At 53.4% G+C, this 24,184-nt stretch overlaps 1 protein-coding gene across 1 annotated transcript; it reads right to left on the reverse strand.

Moving 5' to 3' along the window:
• Nucleotides 1–636: 636 nt before the first annotated feature.
• On the reverse strand, nucleotides 637–23,198 carry PHF24 (PHD finger protein 24). Its single transcript, XM_034441932.3, has 8 exons — nucleotides 23,053–23,198; nucleotides 12,322–12,714; nucleotides 9,129–9,314; nucleotides 7,831–7,909; nucleotides 7,334–7,521; nucleotides 6,859–7,025; nucleotides 5,774–5,860; nucleotides 637–886 (listed from the first exon to the last, which is right to left on the reverse strand). The coding sequence occupies exons 2-8, from the start codon at nucleotides 12,700–12,702 to the stop codon at nucleotides 787–789; spliced, it is 1,188 nt and encodes a 395-aa protein (XP_034297823.2). The 5' UTR covers nucleotides 12,703–12,714; nucleotides 23,053–23,198; the 3' UTR covers nucleotides 637–786.
• Between the last annotated feature and the right edge of the window lie 986 nt (nucleotides 23,199–24,184).

The raw sequence follows: 24,184 nt of genomic DNA on the forward strand, positions 1-24,184 counted from the left end.
GGGTAGACCTGGCATCCTCCAAGGTGGCAAAGGCAGTTTCTCTTTGGGAGCAAGATTGGGCCAGCACACAGCTCTCAAAACCTGGAACTGCTCCGGCCCCACTTTCCGTAGGAAGACCGAATGGCAAAGGAACGATGAAGGGAGGGGGCTGCAATGGGTGAAGCTGGTTCCCAGTCAGCCCCCCAGAAGCTCCAGGGTGAATGCGCTTGGTGCACTGGAGTGCCAAAACAATCCAGCATGCGGTGGCCAGGTTTCCTTGGCCAGCCAGAAACCAGAGTCTGCAGTGATGCCGGCCTCGGTTTCCCCCTCTCTCTCTCTCTCTGAGCTGCTGAGCTCCATCCATCTTGGCCAGTCAGAAAACACTTGGCTTGGCCTTGCCGTGAAGAGGGGAACGGACAGATGCCGTGACGGATGCTCCAGTTTCATTTCCAGAGGCCGGGATGCTGTCGGAATATCCGGATTCAGAGTCCCTCCAGCTGATCAGAACAAACTGCAAAACCAAAGGGGAAACGGAAGAAAGCTGGAAGCTCTGGCATTTGGGCTCCCCAGAGAGGAGGCTGAAGTCATTGATGAAAAGGGGTTGAGGAGGATATCCAGAGGGAGCCCCGAGGGCAAAGGGGCTTCCATCAGCCCTCCTGTGATTGTCCTGGCAGGGGGTGCAGCTCCCGGGGGGCCTCCGGCACTCTGGGGCAGCCAGTCCAGTATCTGTCACGATGGCAAGAAGCTCCTTCCTTTGACTCATCCAAGGAGGCCCGTCTGGCCTTCTCCTGGCTCCGCCAAAGGGCCTCACATCGATGGCTTGAGATGGATGGCGGCACTGTTGGGCCGGGCAGCAAGGATGTAGACCGTGCTTTCTCTCAAAAAGGCCGGCCAGGTGACGGTCCTGCTGGGGGCAAAAGAGGAGATAACCAAGGTGAGCGTCTCTGGAGAGTCTCAACCATGCAGGTAAGGTTGTCCCAAAAGTGCTTTTCCAAAAGACAACTGGGTTTTATTTTTTTTTGTTTGAAAACATTTCTCTTCTCAAGTTCTAACTGACTGGTGGGGAAATAAAGTCAGTCAGAACTGAAGAGGTTTCTGGGATGAGAAATGAAATGTTTTCAAAGAAAAAAACCAAGAAAGTCAAATGATCTTTTGGAAAAGCAGCTTTGGGACAACCAGAATTGAGATGGAGGCTGGCTCCAGTCCCTCTGCCAAGCAGGGGGAGGGCAGTGCCCAATCTGAGTGATGCCCCATTGCTTGAGGTGAGGGATGCAGGGCCAGAGCTGCGACTGGCCTGGTGCCAACCCCTCTCCCTTGCAATCTCTCTCTTCCCCTCCCTCCTCTCTCCCTCTAAGAAAAGCATTTCACAAATAGTGCATCCAGAAAACACTGAAAATAACACACCACACACTCCCCCGGGAGCATTCCCTAAGAGGTAGTTTTTTTTTTAATTAAAAAAAACCCTTTTAAATGTTTTCTTTTGTTGGAAATTGTGCTACCAGACTCCTCCTATCAATACCCTGAGCTCCGTCAGCAGATGACATGCCCCTCAATCAGAAGAGAGCTGAAAGGGATTTTGGAGGTCTTCTAGTCCAAACCCGTTTAAGAAGGAGACTCTGTACAATTTGAGACAAGTGGCTGCCCAGTCTCTTTTTAAAAGCACCCACAACTTCCGAAGGCAACTTCTGTTCCACCGATTAGTTGTCCTCACTGTTAGGAAGTTTCTCCTTAACTCCAGGTTGCTTCTCTCCTTGATTAGTTTCCATCTGAAACGTCTTGTCCTGCCTTCAGGTGGTTTGGAGAAGAGGTTGCCCCCCCCCTCTTCTTTGTGGCAGCCCCTCAGATACTGGGATGCTGCTATCATGCCACCCACTGGTGCTTCTTTTCTCTGGACTAGTTAAACCCAAATCCTGCAACCCTTCCTTGTATATTTTAGTCTCCAGCCTTTAATCATCCTAGTTGCTCTTCCAAATTTTCAACATTTTTTTTGTAAGGTGGTGACCAAAACTGGAGGCAGTATATTCCAGGTGTGCCCTTATTAAGGCTTTATAAAGCGGTACTAACCCTTCAGGTGGTTTTCATTCTATGCCTCTGTTTAGGCAACCAAGGGTTGGATTAGCTTTTTGGCTGCTGCCACAAATGGCTGGCAGATGTGGCCAACTCCATTTGCAAGGTGTCTCTAGTCTCCTTGGGGTAGGTAAAGGTGTGGGATGTTCACCTGATTGCTTAAACTACCAATGGGCCACTGAGTGAAGGAGCAGAGGCGCATTGGTGGTGGTGCACAGATGATGCCATTTTGCTGGCTGGCAACAGAAATCGTTTTTGTCCGGTCTGTGTCCGGCCAAGAGGTGTAAGTAAGTAGCTGGATGGTCATTTACCAAAGGACAACGTAGTTGTGTTAGACAGTGAAAGTGGAGGGATCGACCACAAATTTTACACAAATGATGGGGAGGCAGACCAAGAAAATGAATTTGTGTATCTTTGCATAAAACATGAATTAAACAGGTAATAGGTATGTGCTGGTAGAAAAATATGGGGTGAGATACGCCTGTTATCAGGAGAGATTGTCAAGTGAAGCAAAAATGGTTGAGAACAGGAGTGTCCTCCCGCCTCCTTCGTTGCAGGAAATCCTCGACTTATGACCACAATTGAGCCCAAAAGCTCTGTTGCTAAGCAAGACAGTTGTTAAGCACATTTTGCCCCATAGTACAACTTTTCTTGCCACAGTTGTTAAGTGAATCATTACAATTGTTAAGTTGGTAACGTGGTTGTTAAGTGAATCTGGCTTCCCCCTGGACTTTGCTTGTCAGAAGGTCGCTGCAACGGTTGTTAAGTGTGAAAAAGGTCATAATTCAGTGCCATAATTTTTTCAGTGCCGTTGTAACTTCAAACAGTCACTAAATGAACTGTTATAAATCGAGGACTATCTATAGAAGAAAGCAGTTGATTAGAAATCCTTTCTAATCCAGTAAAACATGGAGACTCAACAAGTAAACCCCTCCTTCATTTAAAAAAGAAGCCTCTTCAGGATTTATTTTTATTTTTATATCAAAGGATCAAAGGATCCTTTGCTGCTCTGTTTGTGGTCCAGCCAGATGCTCTTCCTCCCAGACCAGTGATGGCTAACCTTTTTGCCATCGCGTGCCAAAAACTGGGAGAGTGAGGGGTGATCACACGCGTGCGTGCCCACACCCATAATTCTATGCCCCCTGCCCCCCCATGCATGTGTGCGCAACCCCCCATGCTCCCCCTGCTTTTGGCATGTGATGGCATGTTGGGCCTGGTAGGTCCATTTTTTGGCTTCTCCCGGCTCCAGAGGCTTTCTAGGAGCCTGGGGAGGGCAAAAACAGCCTTCCCCACCTCCCCGGAGGCCCCCCCAGAGGCCGGAAACAGCCTGTTTGCCAACTTCCGTTGGGCCCAGAAGGCCCAAAAATCACGCATGCTGGAGCTGAGCTAGGACAAGGCTCATGTGCCCACCAATATGGCTCTGCGTGCCACCACAGGTTCGCCATCACGGTCCTAGACTTCGATGCAACTTTGATTGATTAATCACCACCAAGACGAAGGAAGATGCATCCGGCACTTTTGCTGGACACCAGACGCAGGGAGGGAAGTGCCCACAGTGCAAATGGCAGGGTGGTGGTGGCAGAAGGAATTGGACAGCGGGGCAGCCTAGCCTTCTCTGGGCCCCTCCCTGACCGCAGATTCGCAGCTCCAGCAGGAATCCCTTTCTCTGCCTGCCTCCTTCTTGACCACGGCTGCCCGGCTGAGCCAGGTGCCATCCCTCCCACGCCTCTGAAGATTCTCAGCGTGCTCTGCTGCCAGCTGTTCCCATGGCAACGCCGGTGCCTCATCTCAATTCCTAACGAGGCTGAGCTGACTGCCAGCGCCCGATCCTCTCGCCAGCAGACCCCAAAGGTAGAAGCGGCCACAGGAAGAGAGGCTAGAAGGGGGAGGTTTGTGGGGATTCTGCTGGTGAAATGCTGGCCTCTGGACTGGCTGACGAGCCTGTCCTGGCTCAGCATAACAGAATCACAAGAGTTGGAAGGGACCTCGGAGGTCTTCTAGCCCAACCCCCTGCTCAAGCCGGAGACCCTATACCATTCCACACAAATGGCTCTCCGGTCTCTTCTTGAAAGCCTCCAGTGATGGAGCAGCCATAATTCCTGGAGACAAACCATTCGGCTGGTTTATTGTTCTCACTGTCAGGAAGGCGGGGTGCTAGGATAACCACCTAATATTCAATATGGAACCACAGCACCACCTAAAGCACTTCATAAGTTGATGAGATACCCCCCCCCCATAAATGGAATCCAGGTTTCCCCCCCCCCCCCTAAAAACCTCTTCTAGAAGCCCATTTGTAAGGGCTGGCTCTTTTTCAGCCCACCAGAAGTCATTAGAGAAAAAGTGGATTTGGCTGCAGAATAAATGTTGAATTTGCTGGCTACATCCATGGCATCATTTCACCCGACTGGGCAAAGCAACTGTCAGTCTTTCAATCACCCTCCTTGTTCCACAAATCGGAAGAAGGAATGAAAAGAAGAGCAGCGATGGCTCAGACCAGGGGTGGGTTCTACTTATCTTTACTACTGGTTCGCAATGGGGCTGCGCACACTCTTCTGCATAAGCGCAGAAGCATTTTCATGACGTAAGGGTCAGTGGGCGGAGCCTCCTGACGGTTTTACTACCGGCTCTATAGAATCGGTGCGAACCGGGGGCAACCCACCACTGGCTCAGACCATCTCTCAGCTGTTCCTTTCTCGGCCAGGAGCTGCGACCCTGTGCTGAACTCTGTCTCTTATTCATGCAGGGCCGGAGTGGCTAAGCCAGGGTAACGTAAGTAACTTGGTTAGCTAGATTGTTAACTTGATTTGGAGTTTGTGTGTGTAACTGGGTCTTCCCTGATTTCCCTACATGGTTTCCTCCATACCGAGTCTAAACCAGGGCTCTCCAAACTTGGCAACTTTCAAGTCTTGTGGACTTCAACTCCCAGAATTCCTCAGCCAGCATTGCTCACTGGGGAATTCTGGGAGTTGAAGTCCACAAGTCTTAAATTTGCCAGGTTTGGAGAGCCCTGGCCTAAACCAAGTCTGGAGACCCTGGTCAAAACTTTACACAAGTCTTAAAAGTTTAGGGACCCCCGGTCTAAGCTCTATGATTCACTGCCGGGAGTTCTTCAGGGTTAGGGCAAGATAGAAATATTGCTAAAATCCATACATCCGCAAAGATCTGACTTCATTGGCCTGATGAAGAAATATCTCATTAAAGCCATCCTGACCTGTAACATTATCTAGTATCCTTAACACAAAAGGCTGCTTAAATTCTGCATTTCTTGATTTGGGGAAGAGTTCCCCCCTTCCACAGGGCTGGTGGAAGTGGGCACCGTCTTGGCACTTGAGCTAAAAGCACCCCAGGTGGTACCAGGAGAACAGTCAGGTGGCAAAGTAACCCACTGAGAAGAAGACCGTATTTCTACCTTCCTCCCTTGGGGCAACTCGGCCAATGGGGCTGGCTGGGGCTCTAGACCAGCACCTGGGTTGCTGTTCTGGATTCTCCGGGTAGAGTCCATCCGTTTTGGCTTATTATTCCAATTGACAAGGAACTTGGGCTTGCTTACAACGCAGGGGAAGCTTTCACCGTAGGGGACATGAGAAAGCCCTTCTCCAGATGTTGCAGTCCAGGGAGAGTGTGGACACCCAGAGGTTCTTTGGCCATGACCCCCTGGCACGCAGCCCTGCCCGGACCCCTCACTGGAAGCCCTGGGGCATCTTTTGGGGAGGGTCTCAGCGCCTACCTTGGTTCCCCTGCCTCTTCTCCAGGCAGCTTTTTGTCCTCCTGCTTTTGGCTGTTGCCTTCAGAGACAGGCTCCACCTGGCTGGCGCTGAAAGAGAACCACAAACAGACCCAGGCCCAGGGTTAGGGGTGGGGGTGGGGGGCCAGTCCGGAGAGAGGCCGACCGGATCAGCCAATTGGCTACAGTCATCCCAGCGTTTGGGGCCGGGGGGGGGGGAGAGGATATGAAGGCTTCATCCACATGGATCAGGGTGACCTCCCCCACAAAGAAAGCAGGCCTCCCTTCTGCCTTGAATCCACTTAGTTCACGACCTGCCATCAAAAGTGACCCTGGCAATTATGGTCATAAATCACGACCGTTGTAAAGCAGGTCATCAGGTGACTGACTACATTTTATGACCTTTTTTTGTGGTGGTCGTTAAGCAAACACAGCAGTCGTTAAATGAACCCATTGCTGTTTTAATGGAGATCGGAATAAATGCTGGCTTTTGGCAAAAACGTTTTAGATCGCAGTCATGTGACTGGGATGCTGCAAACAGCTGGAAGTGCACCGGTTGCCAAGCAACCACAATGCAGTCATGCCACTGTGGGATGGGGGGGGCAGCGGTCAGAACTTGAGAATTGGGTCTGAAGAACCTTTGGAGAGTCCATAGTAACTTCAAATGGTCATTAAGAGACCGGTTGTTAAGTCAAGGATACCCACATGTCCCGATGGTTTGGGCCTATGGTGGCCTTGCATTGCTTGGTCCAGCTGTGTCTCCAGCTGCCTCCCGCCCTGCTTTGATGGCCCTCCCAGCCCTGGCAGCCCTCAGGGGTCAAGGGGGGGTCTCCAACCTTGGCGACTTTAATACTTGTGGACTTCAACTCTCAAAAGTGAGGGATTCTGGGAGTTGAAGTCCCTAAGTCTTAAAATTGCCAAGTTTGGCCAAGTGGATCGAGTACGGTGAGAGCTGTGGGGCAGCTTGCCAGGGGAGAGAAAACCAGCTGTCGAAAATGTCCACAGGTGAGGCTTCCTTCCCCTGTCGATGGCCGACCAGCCAGCCACAGGGGCCCAGGTAACCCACCCCTCACCTGCTGAGGTCTTACCTGGCGCTGGAGGAGGCTGCCCCCGGATGCCGTTTTCGGAACCAAGCGTGCTGGGAGTGCCGGCTCTGATCCTGGCTGATGAGCCCATCCCCCTGCTGGTTGAGGGCCAGGAAGGCTTCCCGTGCCCGCTCCCTCTCCTTGCCCGTCAGCAGGTGCAGCAGCCCCTCCTGGGGAGGGAAGCCAAGCAGGAGGTCGCATGGAGGGTGCAGGAACCCCCCCCCCCAATCTTCTTGCTTTTGCAGGGACGGTGGTGCCTTGCTGACTTCTCTAGGTGAGGGCGTGGGGAAAGAGGGCCAGACCCCCTCCCTGCTTCTTTTGGGGGGGGGTGCATCTTCACAAGGCCTCCCCCCACCCCCCGCTCAGCCCCAGGATTGGGACAAGCCTCTTTCTCTCTGCCTGGTAGCTGAGCTGCTCTGACATTGGGGGGGGGGGTTTCCTTCTTTCTCTGCAGCCCCTTTGGGAGAGACCCCCCTACCTGTGTGCGCGTTCTCTGCAGCAGCAGCAGGGATTCATGGGAGAGGAAGTCCGTCCAGGTGATGTGGCCCTTCTGCCTGGGGTCCAGGGCCCCAAACTGCAGGGCCTGCCGTTCCTTTTCTTCCTTGCTGCTGGGCTGCCCCCCGAGGCCCTTGTAGCTCAAGAAGTCCTCCAGGCTCAGGCTGCTCTCTGTGGATCCCTCCCCCCAAGTCACAGTTAGAGGGGGCACTTTGCTGCCTGGCCTCCCCCAGGGCAGGAGCCCCCCTCCCCCAGTGACCTCTCCTCCCATGAGAGAGGAAGCCCCTCCCCCCCAATGTGTCCCCCTTTGTCTCTTGGCTGAGACGGGGGTTTGGGGGTCAATCCTCCCAGAATCAAACACTTCTCAAAGCAGATGGGGAGGGGTCTCCGCCCTGGGAAGGAGACCCCAATGGGCTGCAATGCCCGTCTGCCTGCCAGTGCTCCACCTCTGCCCTAAATGAGTTGGGGGGGCAGCCTTACCGGGTGCGATGTTGCTCTGCTGGAAGGCATCGGAGAGGGAGCCCATCTCCTCTTCAGTGAGCAGCGAGTTCAGGTTATCCTGTCCGGAAGAAGGGAATGGCCGGAGTTACAACATCGCCGGTCCCGTTTAGGACTGTTTTTCCCACGGTGGGTGAGAAAGGCAGGTGCCTGCTGAGCCCCCTTTGTTGCCAAGGGGCCTTGGGCACCCGGACGGTTTTGCAAACCAGCTTACCTTCTGGATGGGTTACAGAACAGCCTCCCCCACTCCACAGCCTGCCTCGCCCCACTCATTTCCCATGCTGTTTTGTAGCCATGCCCCTCCCCCCGCACTTTCTCTGGAAATTGCCCTGGCCTCCTCCAAACCAGGGGTCGGCATAGATGGCCCCTTTAGGACCTGCGGACTTCAACTCCCAGAATTCCTGAGCCAGCCAGCAAGCTCACAAAGTCAGAAAGGGGAGGGGCGCTGCTGGACCCCCAGCCTCGGACTTTGGAGCCCACAGGCCGTTCTCAAGCAGGAGACCCTCCCCCGCCCCAGACAGGTGGCTGTCCTTAAAAGCCTCCAGTGATGGAGCCCCCACAACTCCTGGAGGCAAGATCAGTCAGGGTGGGGGTTTAAGTCCTCGGTTGCCTCTTCCCTTGGTTATTCATCTATAAAGACCAGATCCCATCCCTTCTCTCCAGGCTCTTCATGAAAGCCTCCTGTGATGGAGCAGCCACCACTCAACTTACAAAGTACATCTAGCAACCGTTCAAAGTTACGACGACACTGAAGAAAGTGACTTATGACCGTCTTTCACACTTACGACCATTGCAGCTTCCCCAGGGTCACGTGATCCAAATTCGGGTTCATATTTATGACACTTGTGGCATCCTGGGATCACGCGATCCCCTTTTGCGACCTTCTGACAAGCAAAGTCCATGGGGGGGAAGCCAGATTCACTTAACAACCGTGTTGCTAACTTAACAACTGCGGTGATTTACTTAACAACCATGACAAGGCAGGCCGTAAAATGGGGCAAAACTCATTTAATAACTTCGCTTCAAAAAACCTTGTGTACCTATATCAGCTATTCCCCCTGCCAACTTTCCCCGGCTAAATGTCCCTTGTCCCCTCTTCCTATATTCCTGGCCCCCTGCATCTCCTCCCCGCCATTCCCCACCCCCGCCCTACGGGATCCCCCAAGCCCTTCTGAGCACCCCTCCCCCACAGGGGCCTGGCCCAGCCATGATTCCCTGAGAGAGCAGCCTGGCCCAGGCCCACTGGGGCCACTCCGCCCCCTCCCAGCCCCACGACTTACGCAGTGGTAGCAGCTCCAGCCGACCGCCGAGTGGGCTGCCTCGATGGCCTCGGAGGCCTCGGCCGGGGAGAGCAGGCCCATGCGCTGCAGGCAGCCATCGTGGTAGACCTTGGTGCAAACCCGGCAGGGCAGGAGGCTGTCTGCCGTCCACACCTCGCACACTTCACACATCTCATCGTTGGTCACCTGCAGGGGGAGGGAGGGCTGGGAAAGATCCGAGAGGAGCCCTCTGGTCCTGAGCCCCCAGCCAATGCCAGTGGGAGAGCCCCTCTTGGGCTTCTGGCACAGCCGAGCCTCTGGACTTCGGATCAGCCAACGCAAGAAGGAGCAAGGAGAGGAGCAATGGAGTTGGAAGGGAACCTGGAGGTCTTCTAGTCCAACCCCCTGTTCAAGCAGGAGGCCCTCTACAATTCTGGACAATCTCTTCTTAAAAGCCTCCAGTGTTAGAGCATTCACAACTTCCAGAGAGAAGCCATTCCACTGGTTAAGTGTTCTGTCAGGAAATTTCTCCTCATTTCCAGGTTGAATCTCTCCCTATGGCTTCTTGTCCTGCCTTCAGGGGCTTTGGAGAATAAACTGACCCCCTCTTCTTTGTGGCAGCCCCTCAGATATTGGAACTCTGCTATCATGTCACCCCTAGTTCCTTCTTTTCATTAAACTAGACATACCCAATTTCTGCAACCGTTCTTTGTATGTTTTAGCCTCCAGCCCCCTCATCATCTTTGTTGCTCTTCTCTGCACTTTCTAGCATCAAAACTCTTCCTTCTCAGAGCAGGTTCAAAGGATGAAGAGGAGGAGGAGGAGGGGAGGAGACCTTGCCCAGGCAGATGGGCAGCAGGACTGTAGGAAGGGCTCAGGATCCCTTCCCGGACAGGAAGTGGAGGGCCCCCGGAGAACATGACTGCTCAAACCAGGGGCCACTAAATCTGCTCCAAAAAGGACAGGGATTAACGATTAGCACCAAACAGAGGGGTTTCTAGGCTCTTCTTGGAGAGGAGCCGCTTTCCTGGACCAGCAGCTCCAGGATCTCAACTGGGGCCAACTGGGGCCTGAGGGTGAGCTCTGTCTGTCCTGGGGAGAAGGAAGCAGTTGGAAGTTGTTCTGATTCTCCCAAGCAGTTCCAGTTGGTTCCACTATTTGTTCTGCCAACCGCACGTGATTCCATCTCTTGCCATGCATCATCACCCCAAAGAAGGCCCTTCTCATTTGTCTTTTCAGAATATTCCCCTACCTTGCAACCCCCTCCCCCAAAGGCCGTTCTCTCCTGTGTTAACTAATACCCAGTAGTGCCTTTTCCTCCAGCTGCTTTGGGGTGAAGAACTGCACCAAAATGGGAGAAATTGCTTATTTTTAATAAAACGCACTTTGCTTTGTGTTTGGTCCAGAAAGACTAATTTAAGCAGGTTGACATTCCAAGATGAACCCGAGAGATCTTCGTCTATTCCTCTCCCCACCCTCAACAGCCCTTCAGCATCTGATGGTGACAGTGAAGAATTTTTTTTTTTTTTTTTTTTACTCTTGTAATATTCTTGATTGTTTTAGAATTTTAAGCCACCCACAATCACTTGGTTGATTTGGGCAGCTCCAGAAATGGAAGGAATAAATAAAAGAGGCTGCCCAGCTGTGAACTCGGTCTCTTTAGGGCAGACCTGTCCAGTTTGGCATTTCCAGATGTGTTTGACAATGAACACTGAAAGCAGCGTATCAGGACTGTGTCATCGGGGAGTGCTGATTCTTGGGGGGGGGGCAAACGACCTTTGTTTTACATCTTCCCTTCGGGAGGCTGTTTATTTGCTTCCTCCTGAGCTTCACCTGTTCCAGACGTGACTGAATTTTCTATGAGGCTCCTGGAGGAGCCGCTTCTTCTCCCCGGCCTCAAATACGGGCGAGGAGAGAAAGTTTGCTTTGGGGACTGCGACACTCAGCGTTTACACACACACCGCTTGGCCTGGCACAACAGTTTGGTCTAAGAGGGGGGTGGGGAGGGGATGAGTAATTTCTGGTGTTGAATGTGGTAGAAATCCGGCTGTTACCCTCCCCAGGTTCTGCAGATCTTAATGCAGACTGGTAAAATCCAAAAGGGAGGTGAAAAGAGGGGAATGGGCTTTGAGGCAAATGCAGTTCAGGGCAAAGACTTAAAGGTCGTCTTCGACTTACAACAGTTCATTTAGTGACAGTTCAAAGATACAATAGCACTGAAAAAAATTACTTATGACATCTATTGCATTGCATTCAATTCTACCCGTATAAGGGATGCAGACTGGCGGCATCTCTGAATTTATGCATTACGGGGATTTGAGCCTGCCACGACTGTTTGGCAAGTGACTTTGAAGTCATGAAGGACAGAATGATGAAAAAGGCAACCAGGGTACAAAAATGGGAGATTACATGCTTGGAATCCCCAAGCGAGGAATCCTCGCAAAGAGAAAGAAAGATGCAAATTAGCGGCAAGGCCACAGCTCAGCTCTCTTCGGTTCTGGGAGCTGCGCCTTAAGGGAGAGATGACAGAACTGGGGAAGGGGCTAAAAGGGGCCCAAAGGAAACAATGGGAAGGCTGGCGCAGATCGCCCCCTCCCCCCTTGGAGTAGCTACACAATCTGGAGAGAAGAAGGTTGGCAAGGCCAGGTCCTCCCCCTGCCCAAAATGTTAAGAAGATTCATGCCAAGCTCACGGCAGAGTCCAGCTATGGGAATCGATGCTGGTCCTTACAGGGATGGCAGCCAAGTGTGTGTGTGTGTGTGTGTGTGAAAATCCAGTCTCAAGTGGGTCACATAGGATCTGGCTCTCAAGGACCCTGAGAACTCCCAGGGTTGTCCAGTTACTGGGACACTTCCCAGTTAGCAGAGTCACAGGCTTAGAAGGGACCTTGGAGGTCTTCTAGACCAACCCCCTGGGGCTCAAGCAGGAGACCCTAGGCCATTACCTACACCACTTGCAAGATGGTTGAGAGAGAGAGAGAGGAGAGAAGGTGGGCTCTGGCCAACCGGGGCTCTTGGGGGCCTCTCTTTGCCGACTGACACCCCCCTCCCTTGAGGGAAAGGGCTTCCTAAGGACACCTGGACAAGAGGGGGCGGGTCCTGAGACCAGCAGGTGCAGGAACGCCCCGCCCACTTGATTTTACCGCTCCTCCGATCTTGGGTCGGTCTCAGGTACAGCCCCCCCCCCCCTCGGGAAGGTCGGGTGGGGAGCTCACCTGCTCGCGCTGCTCCAGGCTGATCTCCAGCCGCTCCTCCTCTTCGCGCGGCGGCCGGACGGGACGGACCAGGGCCGGGGGCGAGAAGCAGCTGGGCCGGTCCAGGTCTTCGGGTTCCACGCCGCGCCCGTCCCGCAGCCTCGCCCAGGCGGCGCTCGGGGTCCTGCTGCCCCCCGGCCGGGAGGCTCCCCCCGGCGCCTCCTCCTCGTCGCGGAGCTCTTGCACGGCGTGCTCTTCCAGGGTCCCGCGGCGGCTGGCAGCCCCCTCGGCCGGGCGCTTGGCGGCGGGCCGTTCCCGGAGCCCGTCCTTGAAGGCCGAGACGGCCAGGCTGACCTTCTGCACCTGCTCCACCGTCTGCCGCCGGGACATCAGCACCCCCATGGCTCCCCGCACCTGCCGAGACAGCCAGCGCCGCCCGTCAGCGCCCTTGACTCCCCGGCCGGCCGGGCTTCCAAGCGCAGCGCCCCACCGCAGGCTCCCCCCCCCCCACTCCAAAGGAGCCCGCTAGGAAGACGTCGCCCGGCCGGCTCCCTTGGAGCTCTTGCCGGGCAGCCGCCTGCCTTCGCTCCCGGAGAGCAACGCCTGGCAGGTCCTTCGGGGAGGAGGCGGGGCACCTGCCGCAGCCCCCCCCCCCCCGCTGGACACTGAACTTCGGCGGACACCCAAAGACGGGCTGTGGGGGGGGGGGCTGTGCAGGACCAGGGGCTGCAGTGCTCTGAGGGCGCTCCAGCTGGGGGGGGGGGCTCTGGCTGGCAGAGGAGACGCAGAGACCAAGAGAAGGAAGCTGGCAGGACGGCTCCCCTTGCAAAAGCTGCTTCAGGAGGCCTGGGGGAAGGTCACTCCCCACTTCCTGGAGTTGCCTTATTTATTTACACCCACACCCACACACCCAACTCCAAGAACTGGGGAGTCAAGGACCCCATCTCCTCTCCTGGGCTTCTTGGTTCCCTTGGAGTCGCTCCCCCCAGCAGACGCCTCCTCCTCCTCCTCCTCCCATTGAACGACAAAGGTCCCCTATTCAAGGCAGTGGCCAGCTCACCTTAGTGCAGAGGCAGGCTGGGGGAGGGTGGGGAGTGGGGGAGCAGCAGGAAGGGTCAGAGAAGCTCTTGGTCTTCCCCTTACCGGACACTTCCTCCCCAGCAAGCCAACCGTTTGCCATCCTCAATCACGTTCGCTTTTTTCTTGGGAGGATAAAAAACCCGTTTACAAGACAATAACCATCAAAAGGGGACACATTACAATTCAGAAGACCGGAGTTGGAAGGGACCTTGGAGGTCTTCTAGTCTAACTCTAGGCTATTTCAGACAGGTGGCTGTCCAGTCTATTTTTGAAAAGCTCCAGTGATGGAGCACCCACAACTTCTGAAGGCTGTTTGGAAGATGCACACGTGGATATATAAAAGGCCTAATAAAAATTCCGAACAAAAAAGGTTCACCTCCTTGAAATAAAAAGAGGGTCACTTGCAGAGGGAGAAAGAGGGCAGAGGAGCCAGGCCTGGTTCAGGGCGACGGAGGTTCGAGAGGAAGGCTAAGAAGATCTCAGAAAGTTTGAGTGAGGAAAGAATTGCATCCAAATCTTTGCTGCTGTTCAGGGAAGGCAGAGTATGAGAAGAGGCAGGAGAAGGCTCACTCTTCCCCAGCAAGGAAGCCCAAGTGCAGGACTGAAGCTTGACAGAAACACAGTCAAGGACATTTCTTTATTTTTACTCAGTTTAGAGCTTCACAACCAGAAGAACCGCTGCCTGCTGAAGGAACCAGCTGATCTCCTGGACAAGCCTTTATCTATTATCTTTGAGAAGTCCTGGGCAAACGGAGAAATGCCAGATGATTCAAAAAAAGCAACTGTCACTTTATCTTCAAAAGGAGGCTCTGCAGACCAGTCAGTCTGAAGTTAAAGTCTAATGAACAGATCATGAAATGGTTATTCCAAAGTACCTTTAAAATGATAGAGTGATTACTAAAAATTGGCATGGATTCGTCAGGAACAAGTCTTATTCACTCAACCTTTTATTGTTTCTCTGTTTTTACTGCTTTATTTATTGTTTTTTTCATTATTGTGAGCGACTCAGAATAACTTAAGATGGATGGCCAGACAGATCTTTTAAATCAATCAATCAATCAATCAATCAATCAATCAATCAATTAAATAAATAGCCCTTATCTCATTTTTTAAAATTAGGAGATTCCTTAATACAACGCTGTAAATTGGAGTCCTAGGGAACACCATCCAAATACTTTGAACCAACCAAAAACCCTACCTCATAATTAGTGCTCCTGATTAAGAGCACTTAAATGTAGGTGGATGCTATGACATTAAGTAGATACATAGCTGGTTTTAAAAATCAAACTCCAAGAGTACTTATTAATAGCTAATCCTTAAATTGGAGAGCCATGTCAAGCAGAATGGGAGAACTCGCCCTGGCCAACTTCCTGAAGCCAATCGCTACGAGGACAACTCATTGCAGGACAATATGACATGGGATGACTCAAAAGAGGGACAAGTGAATTGCAGCTCACCTCAGAGCCAAGAACGTCTACCTGGAGAAGGTTCAAACCTAAAGCAAGACAAGACCCACTGCAATCCACTTGTCCCTTTTTGGAGTTATCTGCTCCCTGTTGAATTGCTGCGTGATGAGTTGTCCTCATGGTGACTTGGCTGGGGCGAGTTGTCCTACCTAGACCTTATCAAGAGGCTGGCCTGAGGACCAAGCCAGGTCTTCCACTCTTCACTGTCATAACTTGGAAGGATGTTCCCTGCATGCAAGTGACAGAAGACTGGGTGGCAGGAATAAAATTCAGGAAGATCTTGACGGGGGACAGAAAAGAGCTGAAAATAAGCAAATGAAATGGAACAGCAGCAAAGGAACAAGTGCAGAGGTCCAGGATGAGGAATCCTTGAAAAAGTGACTTGGAATTGTAACTCAACGTAAGCTTCATATAGGCCAACTGCCAAGAATGGCAAAAAAGGCAGACTCAAACCCAGGTTGCCCCATGGGAAGGACAGCCTCTAAATCTCGGGAAGCCTCTGTGCTTTTCTCTTCTGCTTTGGTCAGACCAGACACCGTGGCTGGAGATGGATCCAGAGAAATGAAGGTGGGTTCAGAGAAGAGCATGAAGGATGATCAAGGGGCTTGCTAGAAACTACGTCTTATGAAGGCAGCGAGAGAAAGAAATGGATAACGCTTCGTCTAGAAAAGAGAAGATCAAGAAACACTCAAATGATGGCATTCAAAAATGCCATCATTTCAGGGAACCGAAGTGAGAGTGAGGAACTTGGATTGAAGGCAGATATTCCAGCTGAGGAAGAGATGAAGCCTAAGTAGATATAATGCCGTCTCTCTTTTCAGCATCTTCACTGAGCAGCTGCTCTTGATGTTGTTCATCTCCTGAATCTGGTCATCAGGCTGCCATTATGGCCCAACATAATAAAGTCCATAATCCTCTTCCATCCATCAATCCCTGCTCTGTAACAAGAAACTCCACTAACAGAGAACATTCTGGGAAGACCAAGAAAGAAGGAAATAAGCATGCATATAATTCAAACCGCAGGGATTGCATTTGGCTGAAGTCTCATGCTGAAAAACTGGAGAAAGCTAAAAATAAATAAATAATCAGATTTGGTTTCAGCAGGTGTGGCCCTCCAGATGACATCTGGAATACTGCTTTCCAGTTTTGGTCACTACTTTATAAAAAAGATGTGGAGACTTTGGAAAGAGTGCAGAGAAGAGCAACAAGATGATGAGGGGCCCCTGGAGGCTAAAACATATGAAGAAGGGTTGCAGGAATTGAGTATGGCCAGTCTAGTGAAAAGAAGGACTGGGGTGACCTGATAGCAGCATTCCAGTATTTGAGGGGCTTCTACAGAGAAGAGGGGGGTCCACCTATTTTCCAGAGCACCAGAAGGCAGGACCAGAAGCAATGGATGGAAACTAATCAAGTAGAGAAGCAACCTGGAATTAAGGAGAAGCTTCTTAACAATGAAGACAATTAACCAGTGGAACAGCTTGCCACCAGAAGTTGTGGGTGCTCCATCACTGGAAGCTTTTAAGAAGAGTCTGGACAACCATTTGTCTGAAATTGTATAGGGTCTCCTGCTTGAGCAGAGGGTTGGGCGAGAAGACCTCCAATGTCTCTTCCAACTCTATTATTCTGTATTCTGATGTTACCCTGAAGCTTGGTGAGTTCAAAAAAAATAAAAAAAATAAACCATACTTGGTTTCCGTGACTAGAAAGTGTAAAATCAAGATCATCTCCTTCCCCATCCGTAGTCTGAGGTTGCCTTAGTTGGCAAAAATAGAAGTGGAGGCAATTTTATGCGAACCAAAGCATATCAATGTGACCCAGTTGCATAGTTTACGGAGAAATTGGCCGGATCCCTGCTTTGTGTATTCTTCAGCACAATGAGTGAGCCTTTAGCCAAGACAATGTCCCACAGTATTTCATAGCTGATAGCAAATAGATGGTTTCCCTCCTGCCATCTGTCACATTCATTCATTTTATATGCTCAGCTTCGGTCTTGAGAGTCATGAGGGAATTTATAGGGCTGCTCAGAGAGTCAGCAACCTGAAGCCACTCTAGGATAGGGGTCTCCAACCATGGTGACTTTAAGACCCCTGGCTGGCTGGGGAATTCTGGGAGTTGAAGTCCACAAGACTTAAAATCATCAACATTGGACATATGTAGGAGATCTAGGAGAAGAGCGGTGTTAGTCTATAGCAGGGGTGTCAAACTTGATTTCATTGAGGGCTGCATCAAGGTTTTGTTTAACTGGGGGGGGCGTGGCCAGGGGGGGCATGGCCAGCTTTTTGTCATTCGTGTCAGGACCACCTGCGGTGGCCAAGTGCTAAGGCAGGACATCCTCAGACCCTCCCTCCCTCTCATTATAATAATCTCCTTCCTTCCTTCCTTCCTTCCTTCCTTCCTTCCTTCCTTCCTTCCTTCCTTCCTTCCTTCCTTCCTTTCCTTCCTTCCTTCCTTCCTTCCTTTTCTTCTTTTTCCTTCTGTCTTCATTCTCCTTTCTTCTTCCTTCCCCTTTCTGTCAGCCCAGCTGAGGTTTATTTTTCCAGTCTTTATGGAACCTGACACTTTCCTTATTTTGCCTTCCTTGCTCTCTTCCCATCTTCCCTTCTTTATTTTTTCCTCTCCTCTTTCCCTTTCTCCTTTCCTGTCTCTCCTTGTATGCTCAAATGCAAAAGGGGAAACATTTCTACTTTTGTTTTGTTTTTAGTTTGTTTTGCTAGCCCTCTGCCAGTGAAAATGGAGCTTGGGATATGTGTGTGTCACACGTGGCTCTCCGGAGCTCTGTTTTTGCTGGCAGAGGCACTGTGGGCCGGTCCTTTGCTGTTTCCAGGGTGGTCCCGAGCGCCTGATCTAAGCACCCCACGGGGCCGGATCTGGCCCGCAGGCCTTGAATTTGACACCCCTTTGATAGTAACCAAAAATCTTTTAATCTTTTCCAAGGAGCAAATTATATTAAATAGCATAAGCTTATGTCAGCAGCAGCTCACAAAAGATTATGCACTTTAATATAATTTGTTAGACTCAGTCTGTGCCTCCCCCCTCCCCCCCGCCCAATCAACCTGAAATGTCTTTTGCAATGGTGCCAATTGTTCCAGATATCCCCCCCCCTCAAGGGTGTGAAACAGCCAGTCCTGTGAGAATCTCCATGGAAAGACATTGACAAGAATGTGAAGATTTAAGGTCCAGAGGTTTTCCCCACCTAAACTGAAGATGGTGGTGAACCAGGAGAGAGTGTCAAGGATTTATCCTATGGCAGCTTTCTCCAGCCTGGCATCTCTGGATTACAAGTCCCATGACCGCAGCCAGGATGCCCAAAATGAAGTCATAAAAGACATGGCATTTTCAAGATTCATGGGAATAACTGACCAGGATCAAATTCCAGACAGGGCAGAACTGAAGGATGCAGGCCAGGGATAGTCTGTCTGGACGCTGATCCCGGTTCTCTGATTTTTCTCTTCTCCCGGTGAGGAGGAGATAACAGAACCACAGAGCTGGAAGGGACCCTGGAGGTCTTCCAGTCCAACCCCCTGCTCAAGCAGGAGACCCTCTACCATTCCAGACAAATGGCTGTCCAGTTTCTTCTTAAAAACCTCCGGTGATGAAGCCCCCACAACTTCTGGAGGGAAGCCGTTCTGATGGTTAATTGTTGGTATTTTTACTAGGCAAACATTTACCACACCTGCTTTTGCAGATGAGTGCACACTGGTCACAATCCTGTTTGATCTCACCCCTACACTTTTGATCCAATCCATGCTAACTTTTTTCTTCATGCACTCGGGCCTTTACCCAATTCCCCCACACCCACCATGCTGCTTCCCCCGCCCATCCCACGAGCAATTTAATCTGGGGAGGCTCAGCTCATTTGCAGTCACACCAAGAACTTGCACAAGCTGCTCCTTCAGACCCCTCCCTCATTTGGCATTCTCTGCACCCCTCCTGCTTTGCTAACTGCACGGCATTTGGGTGCAATTGGCTCTCTCTTTGGTTGCCAGGGAAACCCAGAATCCCACCTCTACAATTTGGCAGGTGAGCTCCATGAAACACTTATATCTGCTAAAAACATCCCTTCTCTTGCTGGTTGACAATGGACCTTCCTGGACTTAAAATCACCAGCTGAGCCATGGAGGCTGTCCTGCCCAGTGTCACTGCTGTGCCATCGGCCAAGGGGCCCCTTCTCTTTGCCCATAAGGGCCAGTCTCTTATGGCACAATATTCTGGCAACTGAGAATGGGGTTCAAATGAAATGAATGCAGTTCTCCCTTTTTAAACCCATTTGAAAGGTTCAGAATCCAGAAATCTCTCATTGCAAGCCACGTGGGCCCTCGTCTGGGGCACCCATTGGATGCCAGGGCTGCCACGAGAACCAGACTCACAGAGGAAGGAGTGAGTTGGCCTCCCCCCACCTGCTGAGAGAGCAGTTATGTGCGTGGAGCCCAAAGCTGGTGCTGTGATGTTCAGTGGGGTTTTCTTTGATGGCTGCAATCCCTGAGGAGCAACTATAGGTGACTCATTCGGTGAACAAGAATCAAACCAGGCTTGCAGATGTCATGCAGGGTGCTAAACATGCCAAGATGTGGAAGCTGGAGAGTGTGAAATGGGCACCCGGGCCTGCCTTTGAGTACCAATCCCCCAAAAGCTGAATTAATGAGTCCCAATGTTGTCGTTCTGGAAATCAGAGCCCTAAGGGGGGGGGGGGCAGAGCCCCAGCTGCCTCCCTTCCCTCAGTCAGATGCTTGAGGGACTCTGAGGAGATGCCACTGCCCAGAAGCCACAGCCACAACTGGGAGTCTTTTGGTGGGACAGAAAGGTGCACGAAGCAGGAAGACCCGAGTTCCAGCAGGTGTTGTCTGAAGGTGTGGCCTCCCCTGCAAGGAACCGGCTCTTCCTCCAGGAGGTGCTCTAGGCAGAGAGATCCTCCCCCCTCCTTCAGAGGCCCCTCCAGCTCCAAGCTCAGTCCAGAGACCTTCTTGAGGGGCCCTTAGGGCTCTCTGAGCTTGGTTGTTTTTTTTTTGCAGATGTTTCATGACCCAGCTAGGTAATATCATCAGTGCCAGAAAGGAGTTGTGAGGAGAAGGACTGTGGGGTCCTTAGTGATCTGAGCTGGATTGTTTTCTTGCAGATGTTTCATGACCCAAACTAGGCAGCATCACCAGTGATGATGATGTTCCCTAGCTGGGTGATGAAACATCTGCAAGAAAACCACCAAGTCCAGAGAGCACCAAGGGCCCCTCATTTCTCCCCTGAGCTGCAGACATTTCCCTTCATTAGAGACCATCCTGGTCCCTAGACATGACAGGGCAGAAATAAGTCTCTGGAGCTGATCCTGCTGCCAGGCTCTGAGTCTGCCAAGGGAGCCTCTTCTCCCGCCTCTTCCTGCCCACCCTGGGCTGGGCCCTCCATCTAGAGTGAGGTCTGCCCAGACCGGGTGCTGCTCCTGGCATCTCTGGTTAAAAGAGGGCTTGAGTGCTGGGTTGCCATTGCTACACCAGCCTCCCAAGAGATCTGCCTGGTAGTATTGTTTCGACAACAGCGAGACGACCCTCCTGATCAGATTAAGCCAAAGCTGTGCTGGAAGGCTGCCAGTTGGGCATCGCGTTGTAGGGGTGCCCTGCACTCCATTCACAAAAAGCAGCGACGGGCAAAAAGGGGGTCAGGCAAGGCAAATCCCCAAGGCTTGTGCCAGCAGGTGCCCACAGCAGCAGCAACATCCATGCCCCAAACTCCCAGCAGTGGTGTGGCCACGCCTCCTTCCTCCCCATTAGACAGCCATTAGCCCCACATTCAAAGGGGGAGCGAAAGAGGCAAGTGTGCCTGTTATATTTTCCACTCACTTATGATCTCCTGGATCACCTGGATGGTGATCGGTGGTGAAGGAAGCGGAGAGGAGGGGGCTCCGAAGAGAGGGGAGGTGGCCCACAAATGGAAGGAGAGAGAGAGTGAGAAAGAGAGAGAGAAAGGGAGAGAGAGAGTCCTAGAACTATGTGTATCTTAATGGAGAGAAGGGATTTCTTCCAGCTCCAATTTAAGGTGTGTCTGTCTTTACTTTCAAAGCCCTTCATGATGTGGGTCGAGGGTTTCAGAGGAGCTGACTTACCCCAATGGGACCGACCTGCCCCACTTGTTCCAATGGGTGGAGCAGATCCCAACTGCTAAAGGATTTTGGCTAACGGGGTCCAGAAGAAGAGCCTTCCTTGCCGGGGGCCCACCCCACCCTCGGAGATATTTTCCTGCTGGAGGTGAGATCTGACCCGGACCTCCTGACCTTCCGGAAGAGTCTGAAAACTTGGCTCTGCCGTTTGGTCTGGGGCTCCTTCAGGGACCCACTATGTTGGGGGTGGCCGATCCAGTAGAGAAGACTCCCACCCCCCACCCCCAGGCCACCCGTCATCTTGGTTTGTAGGTTTTCTATTTAGCTCTCCTAATTTTAATTGATTGCATTACCTTTTTAAACTTTTAATTATATTGTAAGCCACCCAGAGTCACCATATTGCTGAGATGGGCAGCCTAAAAAAATTCAATAAAACAAACAAATAAATTGTTGCACTGGCCTAAAAACGTTAGGGGGAACCTTAAAAAGTACCGAAAGGGCTCTGCAGATGTTCCCGTGCCCCCTCCCGATTCTCCTACACGGACGGAGAGATTCTGGTTCCTCTGAGCGCCAGCTGAGGGCAGAAGAGGTGCCAAAGTATCTGAGATCAGCCAAAGGGCAGAGATGTAGCTGGCCTGGGTGGGTGTGGCAGCTTCCCTACTTGCCTCCTGGCTCAGCAAAGCTGCCCTCGGGCATCTCCCCAGCACATTGTCTGAGCCACCAGTATGGGGAGGGGCCAGGCGATGGGAGTTATTGTCTGTCGGTGCTGGTTTGCATGCAACGTCTGGATGGTTTTAGCCCATTTTAGCTGCCCAGAGTGGCCTGGCAAATAAATCAGTAAAATCACAGGAATGCCAACCGTTGCAGGCCTCGTCTGCCACGATACCCTCCCCCTCCCCAAAGATGCCAGATGCGTTCTTATCACACAAACGGTTCTCCACAAAGCATTTTCCAAAGGTGTTGGGAACAGAGGCCCAGACCCACAGTGACTCACAACATTGGAGCCCATTCCTCCCCTCTCTGCCCCCCCCTCCACCGCCTCCATTTGGGGACCTGATATCTGAAGAAAAAGGCTCTGGCCACCAACGATTTCTAACACTTTGGGAGGGCGGTAAACGCAAATGGCACATTTTAGTGACCATTTTGCTCCCCCCCACCCCCAAGTCCTGGGAGGGGGAGCAAAGCTTCTTTTTGCACATGTCCCAAGGGGCTTCTCTGGTCTTCCTCTGGGGCTGCCCCAGCCTTTCCCACCCGGAGGATGAATCTCAGCGCAGGTGAGTCCCTCGGTGGCCTAAGAACACCTTTTGCCAGTCAGGGGCGGGCTCTTCCCTGGCAGGGAGCCCGTGCGCCATTTTCCAAGGAATTCTTCTGGTGCCCGGCGGAGAAAAATTCCTTCCCCTGCTTTGGAGGCATCCAGTTGGGTAGATACAACCCGGAATGGGCCGGGCCTTTGAACCCACAGCTCCTGCTCCGGGTTTTTGCATCGAATAGGCGGCTGCTGAATCCCCCCCACACCCATCTTGGCTTGTGCCTCGCCCCTCCCCCACCCCCGGCAGCCCCGGCCACTTTGAAAGAGAGTCTGGAATTGGCCCTGCCGCCCCCTCCCCCCATTTGCTCCTGAACACCGTCTGCTCAGCTCCCCCCCAGGAATCCAGGCGGGGGGGAGGGAGGCACCTTCCTCTCTTGCCCCGCACGGCTGGACCCCGCGTCGCCTGCTCCGCCCGCCCGCAGGTACAACACCCCACCCCATCGAGAGCCTTTCTGGGCTTGCGGGATGCGGAGCTGCCCTGGAGCCGGGAGAAGCGACGCGCCAGCCTTTCCCGCTCCGGGCAGAATCTCCCGGGTCGCCCGCGACGCTTCCAGGGGCCACCGCCGTCCAGGAGGCCCGTGCGGGGGGGGGGGGGGGCTCGGCTTGATCATTTCTGGGGTGCGCCGGTGGGGGCGGCCGTTGGACTCTCCCCGCAGGCAGGGGCTTTCCAGGCAGCGGCCGGGGAGAGGAGAGGGAGCTGTCCAGCGGAAGGCTCCCCTCTGCGGGGAAGGCGGGGCAGAGGGGGAGGCCCGTTTCTCCTGCCCCCCAGCCCGGCCCTCGCTGGCCGCAGCCCAGCCCAGCCCCGCAGCGCTCACCTGAGGCGCCCCGACCGCGCCGGCTCCTCTCCTAGCGAGCTGCCCGCCTCCAGCCCATGTCGCCGCCGCCGCCGCCAGGAAAGGCCCCGAAGCTGCGCTGCCCGGGATCCAGGCGGCTGCCGCAGGGGGAGGGCAGGCGTGGCTGGCTGGACGCTGCCCGGAGCGCGAGGCTGGCACGAGGCGGAGGCGGAGGAGGAGCCGCCCCTCGCCCGCCCCCCCCGCCCGCCCGCCGGCTTTTCCCAACGCCGCAGCCCCGGGAAGCGCCCGCCAAGAAGCCCCGCCCCGCGCTCGCTCAGCCGCCGCAGCCGAAGCGGCGGCTGCCACCCCCGGCAGGGCCACCCCGGAGCGCCGCTTCTCCGTCGCGGGGCGTTGGGCAGGCCAGGTCAGGCTCCCAGCCGGCCTCCGGGGTCCCCGCCCGCGCCCCTCTTGTTGGGGGAGGAAGAGGAGGTCGGCCGCCAAGGCTCGCCCACTGGGTCTTAAGGGGGGCAAGCAGCGCCAACCAGGCTCCTGCCTTGGAAGCCCTTACAATGGGGCGGGGGTCTCTCCGCCTGGCTAAGTAGGTCTGGCTCCAAGGAGATGGGGGACCGCGCGGCCCCCACCCCAGCCGGCTGTGCTCTAAGCCCTCATTGTGGCTCCTTGAAAAGCACCTCCCCCCCGCCCCCCTCCCCCCGCTCGGGCTCCTGAGGAGGCAAGGTGGGGCTGCAGGTGTCCTGGTTGACCCAAGGGGGTCTAGGGTGGGGGTGATTTCCCCCTCCCCTCTCCTGTGAAATGGCTTTCTCCCACTTGCCTTGGGAGTGGAATGTCCTGTCCTGGACAGGGGAAGAGCCCACCCGGCCCCCTTCCTGGATGCCTGGGCCTTCAGCTGGGGCTCCCCGTCTTTCCCCCCAGAACCAGCCCCTCAGGCCAGGAGAACTGGTGGCTATGGGGCAGAGAAAAGCGGCCCTTGTCCCCACTCAGCAGGTGGATCCCTTTTGGCGCCCACTTAACTCATGGAGCAGCACAGATTGCAGGTGGCCTTTCTCTCTCTCTCTCTCTCTCTCTCTCTCTCACACACACACACACACACTTTAGCCAGTGTCCCTGCCCAGCTTGCTTGTCCTGGACAGCTGGTGCCAGGTTCCCAAGAAACGCC

Source organism: Pantherophis guttatus, chromosome 2 (assembly GCF_059756535.1).
Source record: "Pantherophis guttatus breed Tessera chromosome 2, ASM5975653v1, whole genome shotgun sequence".
NCBI lineage: Eukaryota > Metazoa > Chordata > Lepidosauria > Squamata > Colubridae > Pantherophis > Pantherophis guttatus.

What these genes read in the sequence shown, in the direction of transcription:
- PHF24 (XM_034441932.3), bottom strand. Translation starts at nt 12,702, where the DNA reads ATGGGGGTGCTGATGTCCCGGCGGCAGACGGTGGAGCAGGTGCAGAAG. An exon ending in GCTGGAGCTGCTACCACTGC is followed by an intron (nt 7,910 to 9,128) that starts GTAAGTCGTGGG and finishes TCTTCCGGACAG; the next exon opens with GATAACCTGAACTCGCTGCT. An exon ending in TGCAGAGAACGCGCACACAG is followed by an intron (nt 7,026 to 7,333) that starts GTAGGGGGGTCT and finishes TTCCCTCCCCAG; the next exon opens with GAGGGGCTGCTGCACCTGCT.